This window comes from Magnolia sinica, chromosome 12, assembly GCF_029962835.1.
Source record: "Magnolia sinica isolate HGM2019 chromosome 12, MsV1, whole genome shotgun sequence".
Classification (NCBI taxonomy): domain Eukaryota; kingdom Viridiplantae; phylum Streptophyta; class Magnoliopsida; order Magnoliales; family Magnoliaceae; genus Magnolia; species Magnolia sinica.
In genome coordinates, this window is record NC_080584.1 from 21,607,588 (window position 1) to 21,631,075 (window position 23,488).

The 23,488-nt window shown below is 40.2% G+C and overlaps 1 protein-coding gene across 1 annotated transcript; it reads left to right on the forward strand.

Moving 5' to 3' along the window:
- Positions 1-14,137: 14,137 nt before the first annotated feature.
- LOC131221095 (zinc transporter 3-like) lies at positions 14,138-21,777 on the forward strand. The gene is made up of 3 exons (XM_058216208.1): positions 14,138-14,789; positions 16,086-16,235; positions 21,368-21,777. The coding sequence occupies exons 1-3, from the start codon at positions 14,157-14,159 to the stop codon at positions 21,671-21,673; spliced, it is 1,089 nt and encodes a 362-aa protein (XP_058072191.1). The 5' UTR covers positions 14,138-14,156; the 3' UTR covers positions 21,674-21,777.
- The last annotated feature ends 1,711 nt before the right edge of the window (positions 21,778-23,488 follow it).

The window sequence follows — 23,488 nt, forward strand, 5'->3', positions numbered from 1 at the left end:
TCTGTGCCTCGCTTCAGGCCACCTCAGTGGCCCATGGTTCCACCGCTGAATCGCCCACAGCAGGCTCGAGTTCACGCACTTACAGCTGAAGCGCCTGGGGCTGACTTGGCACCGAGATCTTTTGAGGTTACAGCTCACATTCAAGGTATTCCCGTTTCTTTGTTAGTGGATACTAGATCCACTACCTCTATTATATCGTATGTGGTAGTTAAGCGCCTGAGTTTAGGCATTGTTACTATGAAGGGAGTGACGCTCACTACCGCTACAGGGAGCTCCTCTGATATTACCAAGATTTGTATGGGTTGTTTGATTATCTAGGGAGCAAATCGATTCTTGTTGACATGTTTGTCGCATCTCTATATCATTATGATGTCATTTTGGGTATGGATTGGCTCACGAAGATGCGAGCAGAGATTGATTATGAAGCTAGGCTGGTGACAATCCATGGACCTGAGGGCGAGACATTTACTTTCCCTGTTCAGGTCAGTTACCCTTTCTGTTTTAGTTGTTATAGTGTCTGGTCATGCCCTTCAGCCTATCGAATGCACCAAGTACTTTTATTCGTTTGATGAATCAAGTTCTAAAACTATTCACTGGCTGCTTTGTGGTAGTATATTTTTATGACATACTGATATATAGCCAAGATGAGACAAAGCACAGAAAACATCTCAGATAGGTGCTGCAAGTCTTACAAATTAATAAGTTATACCTCAACTTGAAGAAGTGTAGTTTTTTAACGGACAGCATGTTATCTCTAGGATTTGTTATAACGTCCACAGGCATCTGTATGGATGATGAAAAGGTGCGAGCCATTGGGGAATGGCCGATCCCGACAAACATTCATGAGGTGGGGAGTTTTCATGGGTTGACGACCTTCTATCATCGATTTGTGTGAAATTTTAGCATAATAGTCAGGCTTATTACAGATTGCATGAAAAAATGACTATTTCAGTGGACCGATTAAGCTGACAAGAGCTTTCATGAGATCAAGCATCGTTTGTCCACAACAGCGATCTCGGTGCTTTCTAATTTTGACAAGCTATTTGCGGTTGAGTGTGATGCTTCATACATCGGAATTGGAGGAGTATTATCACAGGAAGGCAGGTCGATAACCTTCTACAGCGAGAAACTCAGCAAAGCCCGAAAGAAGTGGTCGACTTATGAGCTTAAGTTGTATGCAGTTGTTCAGGCGCTACGACATTGGCGACATTATCTGATTCAAATAGAGTTCGATCTATACACTGACTATCAAGCATTAAAGTTTATTAATAGTCAGACTAACGTGAATCGCATGCATGCTAGATGGGTTGCGTTTTTACAGGAATTCACGTTCGTTCTGAAGGACAAGTCAGGGCAGCAGAATAAGGTGTCTGATGCACTTAGCCGTCGTGCATCACTACTTGTCATGATGAGCAACGAGGTGGTCGGCTTCTACTGTCTCAAGGAGCTGTATGCCGAGGACAAGGACTTCAAAGATTCTTGGATGAAGTGCCAAGAAGATCACCCCAGTGACCTTCATATATAGGACAGTTTCCTCTTCAAAGGGAATCGATTGTGCATCCCCCAAAATTCTCTAAGAAAGTAGATTATTTTGGAGATACATGGAGGCGGCCTTGGTGGACACCTTAGGTGAGAGAAGACGCGAGCTCTTGTGGAAGAGCTGTATTACTGGCCATAATTAATACGTGATGTGGGAAAAACTGTACAATTTTGTTATGTTTGTTAGACCTCTAAGGGACAATCTCAGAATACGGGCCTTTACACCCTGTTACTTGTGCCTGACGGTCCTTGGGAGGATTTATTTGTGAATTTTGTGCTTGGTCTCCCATGAACACAACGCGGCATAGATTCGGTGTTCGTGGTGGTAGATCATTTCTCCAACATAGTGCAATTTATCCCATGCAAGAAGACCCTCGATGCAACACACGTGGTGAATCTATTCTTCAGGGAAGTCGTACGGCTACACGGGTCCCCAAGACCATTACTTCTGATCATGAAATGAAGTTCATTAACCACTTTTGGCAGACTTTGTGGACTCCATTTGATACACGACTTCAATTCAGTAGTGCCTACCACCCACAGACTGATAGGCAGACCAAAGTTGTGAATCGCACATTAGGAAACTTTCTTCGCTGTATTTTAGGAGAAAAACCAAAGTAGTGAGATTTGGCCTTGTCTCAAGTAGAGTTTGCATTCAACAACATGGTGAACCACTCGACAGGGAAATCATCTTTCTAGATTATCTACAGACGAGTGCCTCGCCACACACTTGACTTGGTCCCTCTACCCAAGCTCTTAGACATGAGCATTGTAGCAGAACATATGACAGACAGGATCATGGGCATCCATGCGAAAGTGCAGACAAAACTACATGCCTCGAACAAGAAGTACAAGGAATAACCGGACAATCATCGGTAACGAAAAGTGTTCGAGGTGGACAACTGCGTTATGGTCGATCTACGCAAAGAAAGATTTTCGACCGGGACGTACAACAAGTTGAAGAATAAGAAGATTGGACCATTCCCAATCATCCTAAAGATCAATGACAACGCTTATGTTGTTAATCTTCTAGATGACATGGCGATCTCACAGACTTTTAACGTCCCGAACCTGGCCGAGTATCATAAACTAGAGCACCACGAGAACTCGAGGATGAGTTTTTTGGAAGTGGATGGGACTGATGTAGAGCGGGTCACGGACAGTTTCATGGCTAAGATGGATCAGAAGAGGCCGGATGTCATGCCCCAAACCCAAAAATCGGATTCACAGGAATCCCGATCGCCAAATCCGGAGCCGACAGCTTCCGTAGTACCCCATCCTCGACTCATACGCCAGATTCCGATCCTGGGATCCTACAAGGAGATTTTTTTATTTTTTTTTAACTCGCAATAAGCATAACCACAAGATTACCCAATTCACAAAGGCAACATCATCATCACATATCCACTAATATAATCAATTGAGTACAATGTTGGAAGGAAAAACATAAATAAAAACTAAGTTCCAGAAGACCGCCGCACGCTCCAAGCTCAACACTGCTGCAACCTAACATCACTTACACGCATCTATCGTGCATAAGCTATAGAAAGCTTAGAGGGTGGTGTAAGTGTGTGTACAAGGTAAGTGCCAAGTATTCAACATAATGACATCATCATATAAGACTAGAAATACCGGTAATCCATAAATCATACAATATCAGAATAAGCAGAAATATTGATAAGATTATGAATTATCAGAGTAAGCAAGAATATTGACAAGACCATACGATAACAGAGTAAGCGAAAATACGGACAAGTCCATGAGTCAATCAATGTTAGAATACGCAATATAAAACTACTATGCAAATGAGGGATCATAAATAGCCAAATATCAGATGCAGAGGATGCAATACAATATACATTCCTGATGAGTAACACAAATAGCGTCAGCCGTACCTAAACCATATAAATGCAGAGACACAATAGCCCAAAATGTCGTATGCCGCGAATGTTATACAATATGCAGTGCGAATGAAATGACCATACTGGGGTGTGAATTCGGGATGATAGTACGTAGTATCGCAGGCTACAGGGTCCATCACAAGGGACTTCTATCCAAACCAGTCCCATACCTAAATTTGGATAGTCAAACTCCACATGGTAAACTCCTAATCTCAGGTCAGTCGCGCGCCCAACCGAAATCCTGGCCATGCGAAAGTACACATAACGAATAGTTACGCACAACCAACCCAAGTGGATAGTGAATGAATAAATGAATGAGTATGCAATTCCTGCTCAATAAGTCCACATATCACTACGGTTACTCTCTGAAAAATCACCGGGGTCTATTACACTCCAAACCAGGTTGCCTCCCCATCGCGCGCAACAAGGTGAGTGGAAGAGACCTCACTATCTGCCTACCAATATCGGGCCTGGCTCGTCGATAGCGGACTCATTCCTCGAGCTGATCAGACTCAACCTAGCATTGCCCTCTCCTCTCGGGCGGGTAAGACCATACCCCCTTCCAACTGACCACGACACAATGGGAGACGTGGCCTATCGGTATACGGCCCTCATGCGCTCATGCATCCACTCGGTCTAGACGTTGGAGCAACCTCTGGAACCAAGAGGGTTTAGGGACTTTCACCCAGGGATATCTATAGCACCCCATGTAGAACAGATTTTTGGTGTCCCATCTGGCCATCCACGATATGCCTGTGGAGGTTATGACCCTGATATCGCTAGGGCGTACAGTAATCATAGCACACAATGCAAGATGCATGAGTCATACAATCCAGTCATGCATCAATCCTGCGCATACCGTGCACTCATGTGAGATAACCTCCGCCTATCAGGGAGTCTCATAACATCCTGTCCAATGACATATGCAATGGTCAATCACATTTCATAACAAACATACAGATGATGCGAATGGTCATGTATCATGATGTTATGCTGTCACATACTCATCATCGGTATCAATAACTGACATCAACAATCCGCCTCGACGACCATGTGGACATTTAACCAACATTGCCCCTAAAGAATGGCCCACATAGAGCCAAACATATAATGGGCCCATGGCCTCACACAAAGGCCTAATATACAACACAGTAGGCCTTACTCAAGGGCCAAATATACACAACAGGCGGGCCCTGCTTATGGGCCTCAAATACATGTTATGTGGGCCCTACACTTGGATCTCGAATACATCAAATGGGCCATGCTTCATAGGCCATGAATACATCACAATGGCCCTTTCTCATGGGCCTAACATACATCATAATGGGCTCCATAGCCTGGTCCTCAAATGCATCCCAATGGGCCTCATCGCATAGGCCTCATATGCATCATATTAAGCCTTAAACACGCCCTAAATGCACATCACAACGGGCCTCAAATTCAGGCCGCACATACATCAAATTGGGCCTCGACAATTGGAATCGACAATCGGCCACGTCAATCGACAATCAGACATGATAATCGACCTCGATAATCAAAATCGACAATCGGCCACGATAATCGGCCTCGATCGATAATCGATCAATCGGCCACGATAATCGGCCTCAATCGATAATCAATCAATCGGCCACGATAAGCAGAATCGGCAATCGGCCTCTATATTCGGCCTCGATCGATAATCAGTCAGTCGGCCACGACAATCAGAGTCGGCAATCGGTCACGTCAATCAAAATCGGCATTCAGCCACGGCAATCAGGATCGATCAATAATCAGAATCGGCAAATCGGTCACGTCAATCGGAATTGACAATTGGTCACGACAATTAGAATCGATATGTAAATCGGTCACGTTAATCGAAATCAGTAAGAATGGGGCCCAACAAGGCCTAATGGAAGGTCACGATGTGGACATTAAACCATCATTGCCCATCAATATAGACATTTAACCAACATTGCTCCCAAGTAGTGGCCCATATAAGGGATTCGTACACAATGTAACGGGTCATGCATACATCACATTGGGCCTCAACCATGGGCCCGTAAATACTTCACAATGGGCCTTATCATATGAGTAGGAATATATCACAATGGGCCTTACTAAATGGGTCACGATATATGGGCCGAGTATACATTACAATGGGCCACGGCCCTTGGGCCTCAACAAGTGGGCCGCATCAATGGGCCTTATATACACCACAGGTGGGCCCTACTCATGGGTCTTAAATACATAATATGTGGGCCCTACACATGGGTCTCATATGTATCAAATGGGCCATGAATTTGGGCCTCCAATTTATCAAATGGGCCATGCATCATGGGCCCAATACTTATCACAATGGGCTTAACACTTGGGGTGGATAGTGCGCTTACAATACACACATCAAGGTGGGCCTTATGCATCACAAAATAAGCCCCACCAGCTAGATATACAGCGTATACATTATGGTGGATCCCACCATCCCAAATTGCTAGACGGTGGGGATCAATTACATCACAGCAGGCCCCTGGACAGACAGCATGTATAACACATATATTTAAAGTGGGTCACACATCCCACGGACGGTGTGAATTTACACACATCACCAAGTAGGCCTCATGTCCAAGCCTTGGACAGACGACCTGGATATGAAAGACATACGTCACTGTATATAGGTGCACCATCCAAGGATAAACGGTGCTGGTACATCTCATACCTTAAGGTGGGCCTGGACAATTTAGGCGGGCCCAGCTCATACAGCAGGTGGGCCTTACGTCCAGCAGAAACAGACTGATGGCGTGGATATAAAACACACCAGACCACTGGACTGTGTGAATACATCACATATATTATAGTGAGTCCACGTCCAGATGTTGGACTGGACGATGTGAATCAAAACACCCACATCATGGTGTGGTCCACTGCACGGATGGTGCAGATAAAACCCATATCTGGTGGGTCCCACTGTCCCAACCTGATGGACGGTGGATAAACAGGTCATCGGTGATGCCACGTGGATGGTCCACCACGGTCTGAATCAAGCTGCCATTTGTATTTTCCTCACGTACAGGCTTGTTGGACGGCCTGGATAAAATATATACATGGTGGTCCCATGATTTGGACGGTGTGGATCAAAACCATACCTCATGTCAATACAGCAGTCGTATAGCTGTTAAGGGTACACCAGCCAATCGTTTATCACAGGTGGGTCCCACGTGGGGCCCACCATATGTAATATGTATATGACAAATGCATATATATCATCATTATTAGGATTATTATTATTATATTAAAATCTGCCAACGTCCAGGGATATATATAAACACTAGATATATATCCTATATACATACCTAATATAATACAATATTATGATATAAAGCAGGTGAGAGGTATGCCATCGTCCCATCGTCCAGGGATTGGACGGTGAGGATGCAACACATTCATCATGGTGGGTTCCATTTCCCAAACGGACGAACGGACGGTGTGGCTGCTTAAACATCAAGGTGGGGTACACACGCCATGTCTGGAAAGTTTGGATATAACACAACCTCGTGATCAGCCCCTACTGATGCCATCACCGCGGGTGGGTGGGACCTACGAAGCTCACGTCAATGCGGCAGCTACACAGCTGGTGCGAGGTACATCAGCCAATCCGTTTTCCACCGTGAGTGGGTCCCATGTGGGACCCATCATAACATTTATTTGCCATCTGATCTGTTAATAAGGTCACATAGACCCGGATGAAAAGGAAAAACAAATTTCATATAGGTCCAAAACTTCTATGGCCCAAAAAAAATGGTTTCAATGGTGGAAGTCCAATCTCACTGTTTCCTGCCGTGTGGGCCATTTGAGCCCCATGTACGGCTAATTTTTGGGGAATCCCAGTTCCCAAAGAGGACCCATCAAATGCACGGAGTAGATGTGCAACATACATCGTGGTGGGGCCTGTGGTGGGGCCCACTGTTTCACCCTTAAACAAGCAGCGAGGACACTGCTTGCTACAACGTCCAGAGGACACTGACAGCAACAGCGTCCCATGTATTTTTCCTTTTTTTTTTTGTTATTCTGGGGATTTTTATAGGTGGGCCCACATCAGGAAAAATCCGCACCAACTACTGGTCTCCCCGGCTCGTAACAGATCTAACGAGTCCAATATGCAATATGTTTTTGGCGGGTAGAAACATCAAGATAGATTTCAACAGTAAAAACTACTGTTTTCGACGCTATGGCCCGCTAGAAAATCGGATTGGCTTCATTTCTCGGCTCAACGCCTAAAATTACTAGGGAATTAAGATAGATGGTGTGGATTTGATTTATGCATCCAGGTGGAGCCTACATGAGCGGTCCACCCAAAACTTTTGAACCAAGCTAACATTTTTGTTTTCATTTCCAACCTCCAGCGTCCAGGGAGGCTTGGGCGTCACACGGGTTGGGTTTTCTCCAGCAAAGTAGGGCCCCCACATGCACTATCTGCTTCACTTTGGGGTGGGCCCACACGGGTGGGACCCACCTGCCTTGGGTGAAGGGAACATTTGTGTATTTCCTCCAATTAGGCCCGCCTTAACAATCTACTAAGTGGGCCCACTAGGTGGACGGCATAGATGTGAAACATATCACAAGGTGGGCCACGATCAAACACAAAATAAAAGAGAGAGAGAGAGAGAGAGTAGAACACCCACCTCAAGATCTCATCTTCTTTCTTCCGCCAATGCATGCTAGAACCCCAGTGGACGGACTTCAACGGTTGAGATAGATCATGGATGGTGGAGATGAGAGTTAGGAAGGTGGGTCACACTAGATCTCTCATGGGAGCCATAGACGTTGGTGCTCTCATGGGGTGTTGTTTGAAATGGAGAGAGAGAATGAGAGAGAGGGATGATGGGAGAGGAGTGATGGGAGAGAGGGATGGATGGGTGTGGTTTCCTTTGACTTTTGGTAAGAAGGGGATGGTTAGGTATGGGTGAGTGATGGCTTGTGATGGGATATACTTGACTTATGATTGATGTGATTGATGGGACATATCGTAGAGATTCTATCGAAATTCGCAAAGTATGACGTTTTCCTCAAATTGAACGCGGGCCCACATCTCCTGGCCTGGGCATCGCCTCACTGCACGAGATGCAGCGTCGGAACCGCGGCGACGGTGCGGTCGCACTGGTACAAGTCTCGGGTCGAGCCGACTCTGATATACGGAACACATCTCAGGATCGTGCGCTAACACTGATAACAAATCGCGAGTTGCCAGAATTCGACCAGGAGGACCGTATGAGTATACTGAACTGTATGGTCTAGGGTACGGGCCTTACACCTGGTCAACGACATAAGTGATCTGAACCGTTAGACCTTAGATCGGGTGTATCTCATAATCCAGAATGAGTTATCAGGCAAAAAATATATGATTTTGGGGTAGGACGAGCTACTTTAGCTAACCAACATGGCGGAAGCCGGGTTGCCCACACACAAGATTTGCAAAATTCTATCATATCACTACCAAAAAAAAGGGGCAAAGGATACAGATCGCATTAGTTTTTTGTTATGGATATAAACCATAGCTATACTTACTACAGTTTTAATCCGTAGCTAAAGAGTTGTCACACCATTAATAATTAACAGTGGTGTAAGGGGCTCTATAGGAGCTACAAAAATATATGTATTCTATCTAAGCCGTTCATCTATTTTGAAATATTATTTTAGGACATGAAACCAAAAATCAGCTAGTTTGAAGGCTCAAGTGAACCACACGGAAGGAAACATGAAGATTAAATCACATGTGCTTCCTATAGTGTGGTCCACTTGGGCCTTCAATCAACTTTAATTTTGGGATAAAGAACTACAAATATTTATGAAAATTAATGGATGGAATGGATAAACGAAATACATCATGGTGGACCCCACGGAGCCCCTGAAAAGACCGTCCATGGTCCGTCTTACCCCATCCTGCCCAAAAATGGGCGCGCACTCAAAACAGTGCCGCGCCCAAAAAATCTCCTCTATTTCTCTCTCTTCATTCCCTAACCCTCTCTCTCTCTCTCTCTCTCTCTCTCTCTCTCTCTCTCTCTCTCTCTCTCTCTCTGTTCCCTAATGTCTCTCCCTCTCTGACTCATGCTCCATCTCTCTATCTCATGCTCCATCTCCCTCTCCCTCTCTTGTTCTCCATTCTCCCTCTCCCTATCTCATGCTCCATCTCTCTCCGTCTCTTGCTCCATCTCCCTCTCCGTCTCGTGCTACCTCTCCCTCTCAGCACATCGTCTCCATTGCCACCATCATTGTCTCCAGATCTGGTGCAGCCGATAGCTCCCACCTTCACATCTTCCCTGACAGGTACTCATTTCTCTCAAATGGAGATTTAGGTTTTTTGTGTACATATCTACAAATCCGCAGATTATAGAGAAACGATATTGGAATTAGGGGTTTCCTAAAATCTGTAATGGGAAAAGGATTAGGGCTTTCCCAAAAAAATTACTTTTATCATTTAATGGTTTGATTTTCTTATGTGCTTCTCATAATCCATATGTTCATAGCCTAAATCACAAGCAGATGGTGTTAATCATTTATTAGTGGTTCAAATTCCAATCAAAATCAAAATCACGCTATAATTTTCACACGTGGGGAAGCACTTTAGACCATAGACATGATTAAGGTACCAACCATTACAGATCATTCCCACGGAAAAATAAAATAAAAATAAAAATTGTTCCCACAGAAATGTGGTTATTAAATCAGTGTTTTCTTATGCCATATTTTTAGGATAATTACCTTGAAAAAGCTTTCAAAATGAGGAAAACCCATCAAAAAAATGTGGGACTAGTTTCTGAAGTTGTTCATAAAGGAGGAGGGCATGTTTTAGGGTGAGAAAAACCAACACAATCATAAAAAAAAGAATGATTTCTGATATGGTTTTTTGCTTTTCATTGGATTAATGAAGGGTTTTCGACCTTTTCTTTGATGGGTTTTCTTTATAAGATCATACTAAGGACTCTCATGTGCAAAGAAGTAAGTAAATGCATTTCTTCTCTTGCTTCTACCATCTATTGTCATTTTCTTATACGGCTGAAAGACGTTCTTTAATGACAGATTATAGTAGAAACAGTAGGAGAGGTGAAACCAGTGGCCAACATGAATCAAAGGAAGGCAATGATGTATTGCCTGGCTTGCAAATAAATACCAATCATGGGAATGATTTACATGATTCATGATTGATTTTGCTTATATGGATTATTATACTTTTTTTTTCTTTTGAGTGACTCATCTGTCACTACTATGATGTATTGCTTGGTTTGCAAATAAATACTAATCATGGCAATGATATACGTGACTTTTGATTGATTTTGCAGATTCCTTAACAAAATTTTACATTTTTCAGCAACTGGCAAATGAGAACTTAACTACTCCAACTGCTCCTTCGTCAGTTAGAATAACAGGAAACCAGAGTGCACCTATTGAACAAATTCACCTTGAAACAAGGTCAAGAGATCCTTCAGCTATTGCAAGAGCCTCGATATTGGCATATCTATCAAATCTTAGAAAAGAATTGAAAGTTCTTCCCTCAACACCCACCCCAAACAATGAGGATTTCCAACAAAAATTGGAAAGGGCTTTCCTGCCTTTCGCACGTACAGCATCAAACAGCTATATGAAAGCATCACTCAAGGAAGACAGATTGGTATAACCAGTTCATTCTTTTAAAGATCTGCTAAATTTTTCTTTAACAAATAGTATGATGGTTGATATTTGATTTGTCACTTAGCTTCTTCCCAAGTTCTTCAACATATCATTTTTTTATTAGATGACCATCACTTGCATTTTCAACGATTTATACATGCCTATATGTTTAATGCCATGTCGCATCTTAGTGTTGAGATGAGATTCAATGATTTGAATTTGTCTTGAAATTGGATGCAATGCATAGGCACTTCAGCATATGGACATAAAAATCCTTAAATTGTCCTTTTTGAATAATTCAGGGATAGGCATTTGCATTGCTTACACCTTTACAATTATAAATGTCTCTATACAGATGCTTCAGAGATGATTCCAGTTCAGTGTCGTCCCTAGTGCGCAAAATCAAACAGCTTATCATAGATTCAGTCGTCGATGTTGACAAGCTAAAAGGGTGTAATCTTCTTTTTCTTGGTGCATAGTTGGTCCGCCTTCTAAGCGGCCCTTCTATTTTGTCTGTTTTTTCCCTTTCTTTTGTTTCTTATTTTTCTTTTCCCTGTTTTTCTCCTCTTCGTTTTAATACAATCCTCATGAATCTTATATATATATATATAAACAATTATAAATGTTTGTGTAAATTCTCTATCATCTCCTAGTATACCTCTCCAAATATATAATTCTATACTGATTCCTTTGTTTTTTCTCCATTTAGGAAACTTAATGACATAAAAATCAGCACATAATTCCAATATATCTAGAACATTGAAAACTAGAATTTACACATGGGTGTTTGAGTTGTCTATGTCTAGCAGTGCAATTATCAACTCTTGAATGGATATCCGGAATAATGGCTATCACTTGCATGTGTTAGGACTCCTCTATTGTTGTAGGTTCAATTCCCTCATTGTATGTTAGTTTTGTTCTTTGTTGGTGATGCGAGTGATGGATTGTTTCTTTTATGTCTGTAGGTTTAGTGTCTTCGTTGCACAAGAAATGAACTCACACTCAAACATTAATCCATGTAATCAAGGAGTAAGAGTGTCACAGTCACACATTAATCCATATAATCAAGTGATGGATCTAGAGTCACATGTCAATCCTTCTAATCAACAACTAATGGACTTCCCTCAATCAGAAGAAGTAGAATCAACAGACGAAGAAGTTATTACAACTATGCATCCTAACCAATTCATCCCATAAGCACCTGATGAATTAAAATGAAACTTGGGAAGGAATTCATTTCAAAGAATGTTGTGCATAGATTACCTATGCAAGAATTTGCAGGTTTAGCATACCAAAAAGTTAATGTTGAAAGTCTCAAAAACTGGTGAACTGCTAATGAGGATTTTGAGATGTTCGAAAGAAGAGATACGTTGTAAGTGTAATTTGGAAAGAACATATATGAGGAAGAGACCAGGAATGATAACAAGATGTGAATGCAAAAGAACAACTTAAGAACCTGCAGAAACATCAAGAAGAGCTGGAAATGAAATCAAAAGAGGATATTAAACTTCTTGTCAAAGAAGTTAAACATGCTAGATTGGAAAGTTTTAGGAGAGACTTGAGCAAAGTGAAGTATTATTTATTTACAAATGTGAATGTAGGATGCATTGTATGATTTGATTGTTATTTGTAATAAATGCATTGTTTTTTTCCTAATTGCATTTTATGTACTATTCCAAGCAGCATTAATTGTATTAGCTTAGATGAGTTGATCAATCACAGCAGGTTCTTGCAATGGTAACCAGCATCATTGTTATAATTTATTTTATTTTAAAAAAAATAGCTACGGATTTTAACCGTAGCTCTTGTTCTGAAAACCACAGTTATTACCAACTTCAACATATTGCTACGGATTTCATTCCACTTTTCGTTACAGATATTATCCGTAGCCGTAGGTGCATTTCGATATACAAAGTATAGCTATGGCTTCTATCCGTAGCTATTGATATCTATTGCTATGGATTTAATCCGTAACCATAGCTTTTTGACCTTTAGTTACACCACCAATAGCTACGGACTATAACCGTAGCAATATGACTTCAGCTACGATTTTTATCCGTAGCCTTTGCCCCTTTTTCTGGTAGTGTATTGACGGTCGAATTCCATATTTAATTTCATTTTTACTATAAATAGTAAGTTTTAGTTTGATTATAACTCTTCATCTATTGGGCTTTAGGAGTTGTGTCCAACATGAAAAGTGCTTAGAATAATTAAGAGAATAATGTGGTTAAACCACATACAAAACTTACTATAAAAAGTAAATTTACTATTTATAGTAAGTTGCGAATTCTAGGAGTTTTAGTTGTAGTTTGCTTCTGATTTCTCTCTCATTGCTTGGTATCCCTATTTAAAGGGTCATAAACTCGTTTATTTCATTCATTAATCAATTTCAAATTTTATAAAATTTATTTTCTATTTTGCTTGCTTTCTTTCTCATGGATTTAAGAAGCCTCTGTGAGGAGTCCAAAGAAGTTCCGTGGATTCGGAACAGTTATCCTCTTTGAGGGAGACGGTGCTCGACCTCATCACGTTCATCCCTGCGTCATGTATGTGTTTCATCAATGTCGTCCATCCATTGATCCTTTTTTCTAAAATGAGCCTAAAAATTAGATAGATCCAAATGTCAAGTGGACCACGTCATGGAAAATAGTATTGATCAACCGCCCACCATTAAAAATTTCTTGCGGGGCACAAAAGTTTTGGATCAAGCTGATATTTGTTTTTCCCCTTCATCCACATTTGTATGACCTAATCAACAGGTTGGATGTTAAATAAACATTACAGTGGATACCATAAGGTTTTTAATAGTGGACATTTAATGGCTACTGTTTTCATGTAGTGTGGTTCACATGAGATTTAGATCACCCTCATTTTTGGTATCAAGCCCTAAAATGATCTGGAAAATGGACAGCATGGATAAAACACATAATTCATGGTGGGGCCCACGGAGCACCGACCACTAGCCACCTGGCCAGTGACCAGCCAAACCGCGTCGCTAGCAAACTGGGGTATAGCACCACACAAATATCCATCTATAAAAACATCGCGTTTCTTCTTTTCCCTACCTCATATTCAACCATGAAACTCCAAGCCTACCTCACAACACTAGTTTTCTTATCCTTACTTATCCCGCTCTTAGTATCTGCAGCCTGCAAATGTGCGGACGACGATGAAGAAGATGAAAAACGTGACAAAACCAAGGCCTTACCATTGAAGTTAGCCGCGATCGCCTCAATTCTCGTTGCTGGCTCGATCGGCGTGTGTCTCCCAATCCTAGGGAAGTCCTTCTCTGCTCTTCGACCGGACAAAGACATCTTCTTCGTGATTAAAGCATTTGCCGCCGGAGTGATACTAGCGACTGGCATGATACATGTCTTACCAGACGCTTTCCACGACCTAACATCAAAGCACCTCCCTAAGAAGCCATGGCAGAAGTTCCCATTCGCTGGGTTTGTAGCTATGTTGTCAGCGTTCGCAACGTTGATGGTGGATGCATTTGCAACCGGATATTATAAGAGGTTGCACTTACGTAGGGCGCGATCTATCGATGATGGAAACACAGATGTAGAGCTAACCAACAGTCATTCAAGCCATGTTAATGTGCACATGCACACAAGGAATGATCATTCGCAAAGTACCACGAATTCGAATCTAGATTTGGATTCAAATCCAAACTCAACCGATCTCATCCGACACCGTGTTGTTTCGCAGGTAAGTTCAATTTAGATTGAACTATGGTTTACTTAATTTAATGTATGGTTTGGATTTTATTTTAATTTTTAATTTTTAATTTTTTTTTAGTACTTAAAATATATGTTTTCTCTTTCCTATGTATTTTTCTTCTTTCTTGGAAAATGAAACATATACAGTATGTTTATCTTGCATACAACTTTCTACTTTTGGGTAGTGAAATAGTACCTAATGGTAATATTCTAATCCCAACATGTACAAAGAAAGTGTGTATTTTTAAAATTTAAAAAAAAAAAAAAAAGAAAGATTTGAGTATTTTTATTGAATTATGGGTTTTTCTTAATACATGTTTTGATTATTTATTTTTCTTTCTTATGTGGCAATCATAATAAAGTATTTTTATTGAATTATGGGTTTTTCATAATACATGGTTTGATGATTTATTTTTATTTCTTAGGTGGTATTGAACTAGTTTTTTTCTTTAATGGGTATTTGAAAATTGTTTTTTTTTTCTAAAAATTGTAATTTTTCTCTTTCTGGAAAATGATATATACACTTACGTGTATTATACATACACCTAATAGTACAAAGTGTAAGAGAAAAATGATATATAGACCCTATGTGTTTGATAAATATACCTAATCTTGATAGTATAAAGAGTACAAAGTGTACTAGTGTAGATATCAGTTTCCCTAATTAATCTCCTTTTCTTTTTTTTTGCCTTTTTTGAGTTTTATGATATATAAATATGAAGTTTTATTTCTGATTTTACCCTTATTTTATTGTTGAGAATCTCTACAGTGCCCTTAGAGCACTTACAAGTTATAGTGCTCCTAGTTGTATTGGACATTCAGTCTAATCTATTCATCTAGACTGTCCATTAGATCCAACACACAATTCATCGGCTACCATGTAAATATAGCACTGACAAGAGCCATCTGATTACTAGCGTTTAATATGGATGGACAAGATCGTTTACACAAAAATAAGTCCAATCAACAATTTGATCCATTTATTTGTTAGGACCATCATGGATTGCTTATGATTACAAAGAACCACTTTTGCTTGGCAACCTTAACCATCCCATCCATGGCTTGGAAAAAGGATGGCTATAAAAAGTAAGACCCAATCAAGGATGGATTGAATTATTTGATAAGTGTGATTTTTGAATGCTAGCCCATAATTGTTTTGTGGACTTGATGGATGGTTCAGATTGATAAACTGGACTGTGCAATGCAACTAGAAGCACTGGAGCGTCTCTTCTAGTGTTATACTTTGAATTGTGAATGAAGATTGATTTTCATGGATGATGCGCAGGTACTGGAATTGGGGATTGTGGTTCATTCAGTGATTATTGGAATTTCATTAGGTGCTTCTGAGAGCCCTTCCACCATAAGGCCTCTTGTAGCTGCCTTGAGCTTCCATCAGTTTTTTGAGGGCATGGGTCTTGGAGGATGCATAGTTCAGGTATGCAACTATCACACAATGTCTTTTCTGTATATTCCTTCCTATAGAAATGCCCTGGTGGATTCTGGGGAAGTGGTCCTAGTTGATATAGAGACATGGATTACTCGATCAATCAATCTGTACCGTCCATTAGGTCCAGCACATATTTCATGGGCCACCATAACAAAATCACACCAATTGGACAACTCCGATAGTAGATCAGTAGCTTATAAAACCGCCGGGTGTAAATTGGTAATGAAAAAAATAGGTCAAATAAATATTTTGACAATTGGGTTTTGTTGGGATTATCATGAAGTGCTTATGATCTTGAAGAATCACTTTGCGCAGATGATCCTAACCATCCATTTAATTACGTTGTTACTACATTCCCTTTCCTGCCTTGTGCAAATTTCCTATCGATGAACTTCAATGCAGCGAGGAGTACTTTTTATCTGTGTCCGTAATAACATAATAACTACACTGTGGGACGAGTGGTTGATAGTCTTCTAGACTGGATCGTCAGGAGGTACTACGGCTGGTTGTGGGTTCTACTACCCAAGTTGAGTTGACAATTCAACCGCAGGAAATCCATTTCTATCAGAGTTCTCTTACAGGATTTTGTTTTTGTTTTTTTTTTGTTTTTTTTCACACGCACACACCCAAGCCGTAGTAAGATTTCACCACCCATGGGTACTCGAACCCTTATGCCTTATGTTGAACTCTCGTGAATCTACCACTGGGGCAAGAATAATGACTCCTCTTACAAGGTTTCTAAACACCAGTAAGTGATAGGAACAAGGTTTCTAATTACATTAATAAGTGAAAGGTGGAACTACAAGTGTGAAGCCTTCTTATATTAATTGAATGTTTTTAATAATCAAATCAAAAGTGATAAGACTTTTAACTTTTAAAGGAATATAAGGAAATCATTTTATAGTATTCCTTTATTTTAGGGAAATAACTAAAGCATGGATAAATATGCACACATTGCTTATTTTTTTTTGTTATAACAAGCTATGGGAAGCTTTAAAAGGAAGCGGATGTATAAGTTTATCCACATGTTCATCCCTTCTCTCAAATTATTTTAAAGTATGAGCTAAAAAATGAGACAAATCCAATGCCCGAGTGGACCATACCAAATAGTAATGGAATCGAATTGCACCTAACTAGATTTCTGTGAGGGCCCACTATGATGTATCTATTTATCTATGTTGTCTATTCATTTTCTAAGATTATATTAAGGTTTGAGCCCAAAAATAAGGTAGATCCAACGCTCTAGTAGACCACAAGCTTAGGTTGCATTAAATGCACAGAATATTAAACGCAAGTTGCATTAAATGCAAGAGTTATCTTTGGTGTAGTCTACTAGAGCGTTGGATTTGCCTCGTTTTTTGACTCGTACCTTAATATGCATTGAGAAAAAAGATAGATATCATGGATAAATAGATACATTACAGTAAGCCCACACACAAATATGATTCAACCAAGGTTTGACACAATCCACTTCTAATAATAAATGTATATAATATTAAATGTATTTTGCATTAAATGCATAAAATATTAAATGTAAATTGCATTAAATGCATAAAATATTAAATGTAAATTTCAACCAAGCTTTAAATGCATAAAATATTAAATGTAAATTGCATTAAATGCAAAAGTCATCTTGGTGTAGACCACTAAAGCGTTAGATTTGCGTCATTTTTGGGCTTATATGTTAAAATGGTCGGAGAGAATAAGGAATGGATGGCGTCGATGAACAGATACATCACAGTGGGACCCACACAAATCTGTTCATTCCTTGCTAGAGACTGGCCGGGCAGGGCACAATCTACTTCCACTTCAAAACTACATATCTTGCTAGCCTCTCATTATTAGGGCTCGTTTGATTTACAGTAAGTATAGAAAATTAGGTGTCAAAAAGTAATAATTATTTACTTTAGTACAACGTTGACAGGTTGGGCCTTGTACACTCATATGGTCTCTACAAAAATGCAAAGACCCTACCATGCTGTTTATGTTTTATCTACGCTATCCATTTAATTTGCCAAATTATTTTAGAGCATGAGCCTGAAAATAGCAAATGTCAAAGCTCAGTTAAAGCACACCATAGGAAGCAGTGGGAATGATGAAGTTCATGGACCTGCCTCATTTTTGGGCTCCTGCCCTGAAATAGTCTAAGAAAATTAATGGATAGTGAATATAACACATATATCACGGTGGAGCTCATAAAAATATGGCTCAGAAACCGGTTGAGAAAATTATCTAGATTTTGATTTAAAATTTCACATCGTCATTGTGCTTTAACCCTTGTTTATCTATATTTATTAGCAATCAAGTAGGCCCATAAGGGAAAAACCATAGGGCACTAGTGCACTCCTTCCCTTACTATCAAGAGCGTTGCAGCATACCCTCCCCTACTTTTGAGTAGTCCTCTCGATGACACCTGTGAGGAGTAGAGTGTGATACCAATGAGGAGAGTGTCATTCCGGGGGGGCTATTATTTAAAATGAATGACTATAAATAAATAAATAAATAAAAAGCCAACTTTTTAATGATGGGTAAGATTAGTCTTTGATGCATTTTTTGAAAGGTGACCCATTAGAAGTGGTCTTAAGTTGGTTGGGGTGCGAGCTTTTCTTTTCTTTTACTCCCATGGCATGAGATGTGAGCATCCTTTATCTTTCTCTTGTATTTCTTGAGCTATTGACCTTGAAAGTAATAAAAAAAATAAAAATAAAATAAAAATTACTTTATCTTCAAGAAAAAAGTGATCTTAAACTAATTGAGAGACTATATTAATCACTTTGAATTACCTGTTAAATGTCTACTACTCTAAAAGCTGGAGCTGTTAGATGATGGTGTATAAATGCATGCTGATGGGCAAAAATTTCCCTATCCCCTTGTGAGAATATATTAGCTGTCAGATGATGGGGGTATAATGTATACCAAGGGACCTTAACACTCTAACGTCACCCACATGTTTCAATCCAAATAAGGAGCACCATAAAACTGGTGGTCCATGAAAAGTGTACTATAATTTACGGTAGCCAATCATTTTTTTTCTCCCGAGGATGTACTTTATCCTGACAGTGGTAATGGACTAAAGCTAAAGATGTCAAGGAACCTCTGCCATGGATTTGGTGCACATGCCCATCAATACTGACGGTCCAATTCATGGGGCCACAGAATAAGAGTCTCCTTGTTTGATTAACATGCAGTACCGACCATCCAAAAGCATGAATACGGAATTCTACCTTATAGAGTACTAAAAATAACCCTCCAATTGATAAACTATTAATTATTGTACGATTTCTCTAAAGTAGGGTTCATTGTAGCGATGGTCCGTACACCAAGTTCTGATGTATGGCCATACATATATCCCGTACAAGGTCATGGAAATACATACAAAATTACATTTCAAAAACTCCCAACTGGAAATCCAGCCGGTTAGAGTCAATTTCACTCGACTTGATATTAATAATTAGAGATTTGCTAAGCCCACGCACGTGTAGCAGGCAGATCATGCACATGCCACATCGTATGCCAGCGTGGCAACAGCTACAGTATCTACACCATCCATCAGGTGGACTTCACCATCTAGATGTTATTGGAACCTTTTGACAAGGTTTGTTTTTTAGCCACACATTTGTTTATTGAACTATGGCTACATTACTATTGAACTGATCTTATTCTTGATGAGGATATGTAAATAGATGGACGCGCGTGGGCTTAGCAAAGATCTTAGACTAGGGTATGAATATAGACATTTTTATATCGTGCACGGCAGGACGTGGTTTGGCTAGTGAAGCTGCCACTAGCCATCGGTGCTCTATGGGCCCCACCATAATCTGTGTTTTATCCACCCCTTCCATCCATTTTTACACATCATTTTAATATCGGAACTTATAAATGAGGCAGATCAAAATCTCAGGTGGACCACACCATGAGAAAACAGTAGTGATTGAATGTCTACCATTAAAAACCTCCTAGGGCTCACTGTAATGTTTATTTGACATACGACCTGTAGATTAGGTCATACAGACCTGGATGAAGGTAAAAAACAAATATCAGCTTGATCCAAAACTTTTGTAGCCCAAGGAAGTTTTTAATGGTGAGAGTTCAATCAACACTGTGTGGCCCATTTGAGATTTTGATCTACCTCAGCTTTGGGTTAATACCATAAAATTATCTGGAAAAATGGATGGACAGCATGGATGAGAAAAATACATCATTTTGGGGCCCACAGAGCACCGACCACTAGCCATTGGCTAGTGGCAGGGTGAGTAGCCAGTCCGTTTCCTGCACGGCACCTCAAGTACATGCAACACTACGTGCTAGCACAGACATAGCTATGAGTTCTAATCCATCTATTAGGAGGTCCCACTACATAGATACCTTCACACAATAATCACACCAGTTCACTAGTCAGGTGGGCCACAGATTACATAACAAATATGGACGCGGGTTCGGTGGATCACTGTCTGTGGGGCACAACATGATATCATTTTAAGTTATGAGCTCAAAATGCATCAGATACAACTATCAGGTGGACCACACCTCAGGAAACAGTGATGATTGACCATTAAAAACTTCTTGTGGGCCACGAAAGTTTTGGATCAAGCTAATATTTATGTGGTCCGTTCATCTGGGATGTTGTGACCTTATCAACAGGTTGGATGGCAAATAAACACTCCGGTGGCCCTTAAGAAGTTTTAACAGTGGGCGTTCAATCACTGTTATTTCCTGTTGTGTGGTCCACCTGAGATTTGAATATGTTGCGTTTTTAGGCTCTTACCCTAAAATGATATGGTGAAAGGTTAGACAGCGTGGATATAAGACACAAACATCAAAAAGGGACCCACAGTCAGGGATCCACCGAAGCCGCATCCAACAAATATATGGCCAAAGAAAAAATGGAAGTTCTATAAACTGCTCTCATGTTCTAACATCGTGGCCCAACTGATGAGTGAACCAGCTTGATTTTTGGACCATAACATTTTAAGGTTAACACCACCTAGATGGTTGGTGGTGCTACACTGGCAAACCTTGTAACATGTAGACGTTATCCCTTGTACATGTGTGTGAGTTTAGCAAATATCATTGGCTGATTTTTTATTTTTTTTCTTTTTTCTTTTTTCTTCTACTGGCAGGCGAAATTCAAGGTCCCTTCGATGGCTGTCATGGCACTCTTTTTCTCACTCACCACCCCAATCGGGATCGCACTGGGCATTGCGATATCTTCCAATTATGAGGAGGATGATTCCAAGGCTCTGATAGTCCAAGGAATTTTCAATTCGGCGTCTGCCGGAATCTTGATCTACATGGCACTGGTGGATCTATTGGCCGCTGATTTCATGAACCCTAGGATGCAGAGCAATGTCAAGCTTCAGTTGTATGCAAATGCTTCACTTCTTGTAGGGGCAGGTTGTATGTCAGTCATGGCTAAATGGGCTTGAAATTATTTAGAACAGTTACTCTTTCCCATTTGGGTTTTCATATATACAATGTTATTTTGAGCAGTTTGGTTCTTATTTATCAATTAGACTTCATTTTATATTCATTGTGGGACTAGGTTCCAGCACTACGTATAGACCCCAGACAGACCCTTCGATTTGAATCAATCCACTCCTAACCAGCATAATTCTTACTCTTCGTTGCACAGGGCCAACTATTCAGGTCTACTTTACCTTATCTTATTGGTAGTGCTCTGCATTCCTCTAATGCATTTATTTATGGTTCTACTCTTCCATGCATTTTAGCACTCATCCATCTCAATATCCTCAATTTTAGTTGTGCTTGTCGTAATTTTAGTGTCTCCCTTGATATATGGCATGTTAATAGTGGGCACTACCTGATGAATGGCCTAGATTTCTAACACATCTCCTTCACCCATATGCGTTTTGTTGGGGATCTCACATAAGCAAATCCGAATTCAATGAAACAAGACGAAATGAAATACAAACAAAACACGCAAAGAACACTTGATTTTTACATGGAAAACACCTCACGGGAAAAAAAACCATGGCACAAAGCGATAAATAATCCATTATGAAATAATATTACAAGATATGGATGGACTTACGGTCCGTACAACTCCAAAATCCATTCTCAAAACCTTAGCTTTACTATGACATTACCCTAGAAACATTTTAACATTCATTTAGAATACTCTAATCCCGATTACACCCGATATATATATATATATATATATATATATAGAGGGAGAGAGAGAGAGAGAGAGTCATGCTCACCTGCGCACCTACACACGTGCGCACCTTTGCACATGTGTCATAGGCGTCTAAATCGAACAATTCATGTGATGTGGAATCCCATGAAACTTTAAGGGACAAATTTTCACCCTGATCTAAAATTATGGTGGGCCATAGCAAAGAGAAATGCAAATCAAGGGAGGAAACAATTTTCAGATATGCACCCAAAAACTCAACTCAAAGTCCAGCTAACTCAGGTCAACTCGAAGACTAGAACGAGTTTCTTTTCTTTTGAATTTCATTATTAAGAAAGATCCGGAGATCCAAAACACAAATCTAGATACACAACAGGATATATATATATATATATATATATATATATATATATAGAGAGAGAGAGAGAGAGAGAGAGGCATGCTCACCTACACACATGCGCACCGTTGCACACGTGTCATGGGTGTCTAATCCGAACGGTCCATGTGATGCGGCCTCCCATGAAACCCCAAGTTATCAATTTTCATCCTGATCTAAAACTCTGATGGAACATAGAAAAGAGAGATGCAAATCTAAGGAGAACACTATTTTCTTTTTCCATAGTCCACCAAAGTTTTAGATCAAAGTAAAAGTTGGCTCTAGGGGTTTCATGAGGTGCTGCATCACGTGGACCGTTCAGATTATGCAAATCACATCATGTATGATGAGTTCTCAAAAAGTTCGCACAAGTTCTGTGCGAACTACTGCATAGCTGAGCATTCGGCCACACACACACACACACACACAATAACAATCGGAATTAGAAACAAATCATACACTTACGCAATTCCACGTGTGTCGTCGATGGGACCTTTGATGGCATCGACAACTATTGAAGACTAGTCGAACATCAAGTAGCAACTCCAAAACTATCTAGCGAGTAACTGGGATTTTTCAGATTTTCTCATTGGCATCAAGTGGTCTATTGATGGCATTAACAGACTCTTGATCTCAAAGACATCTGACAACAATCTCCATTATGGATTCAATCTTCATGATCCATTGCTCCACCATGTTATCACCATCTCT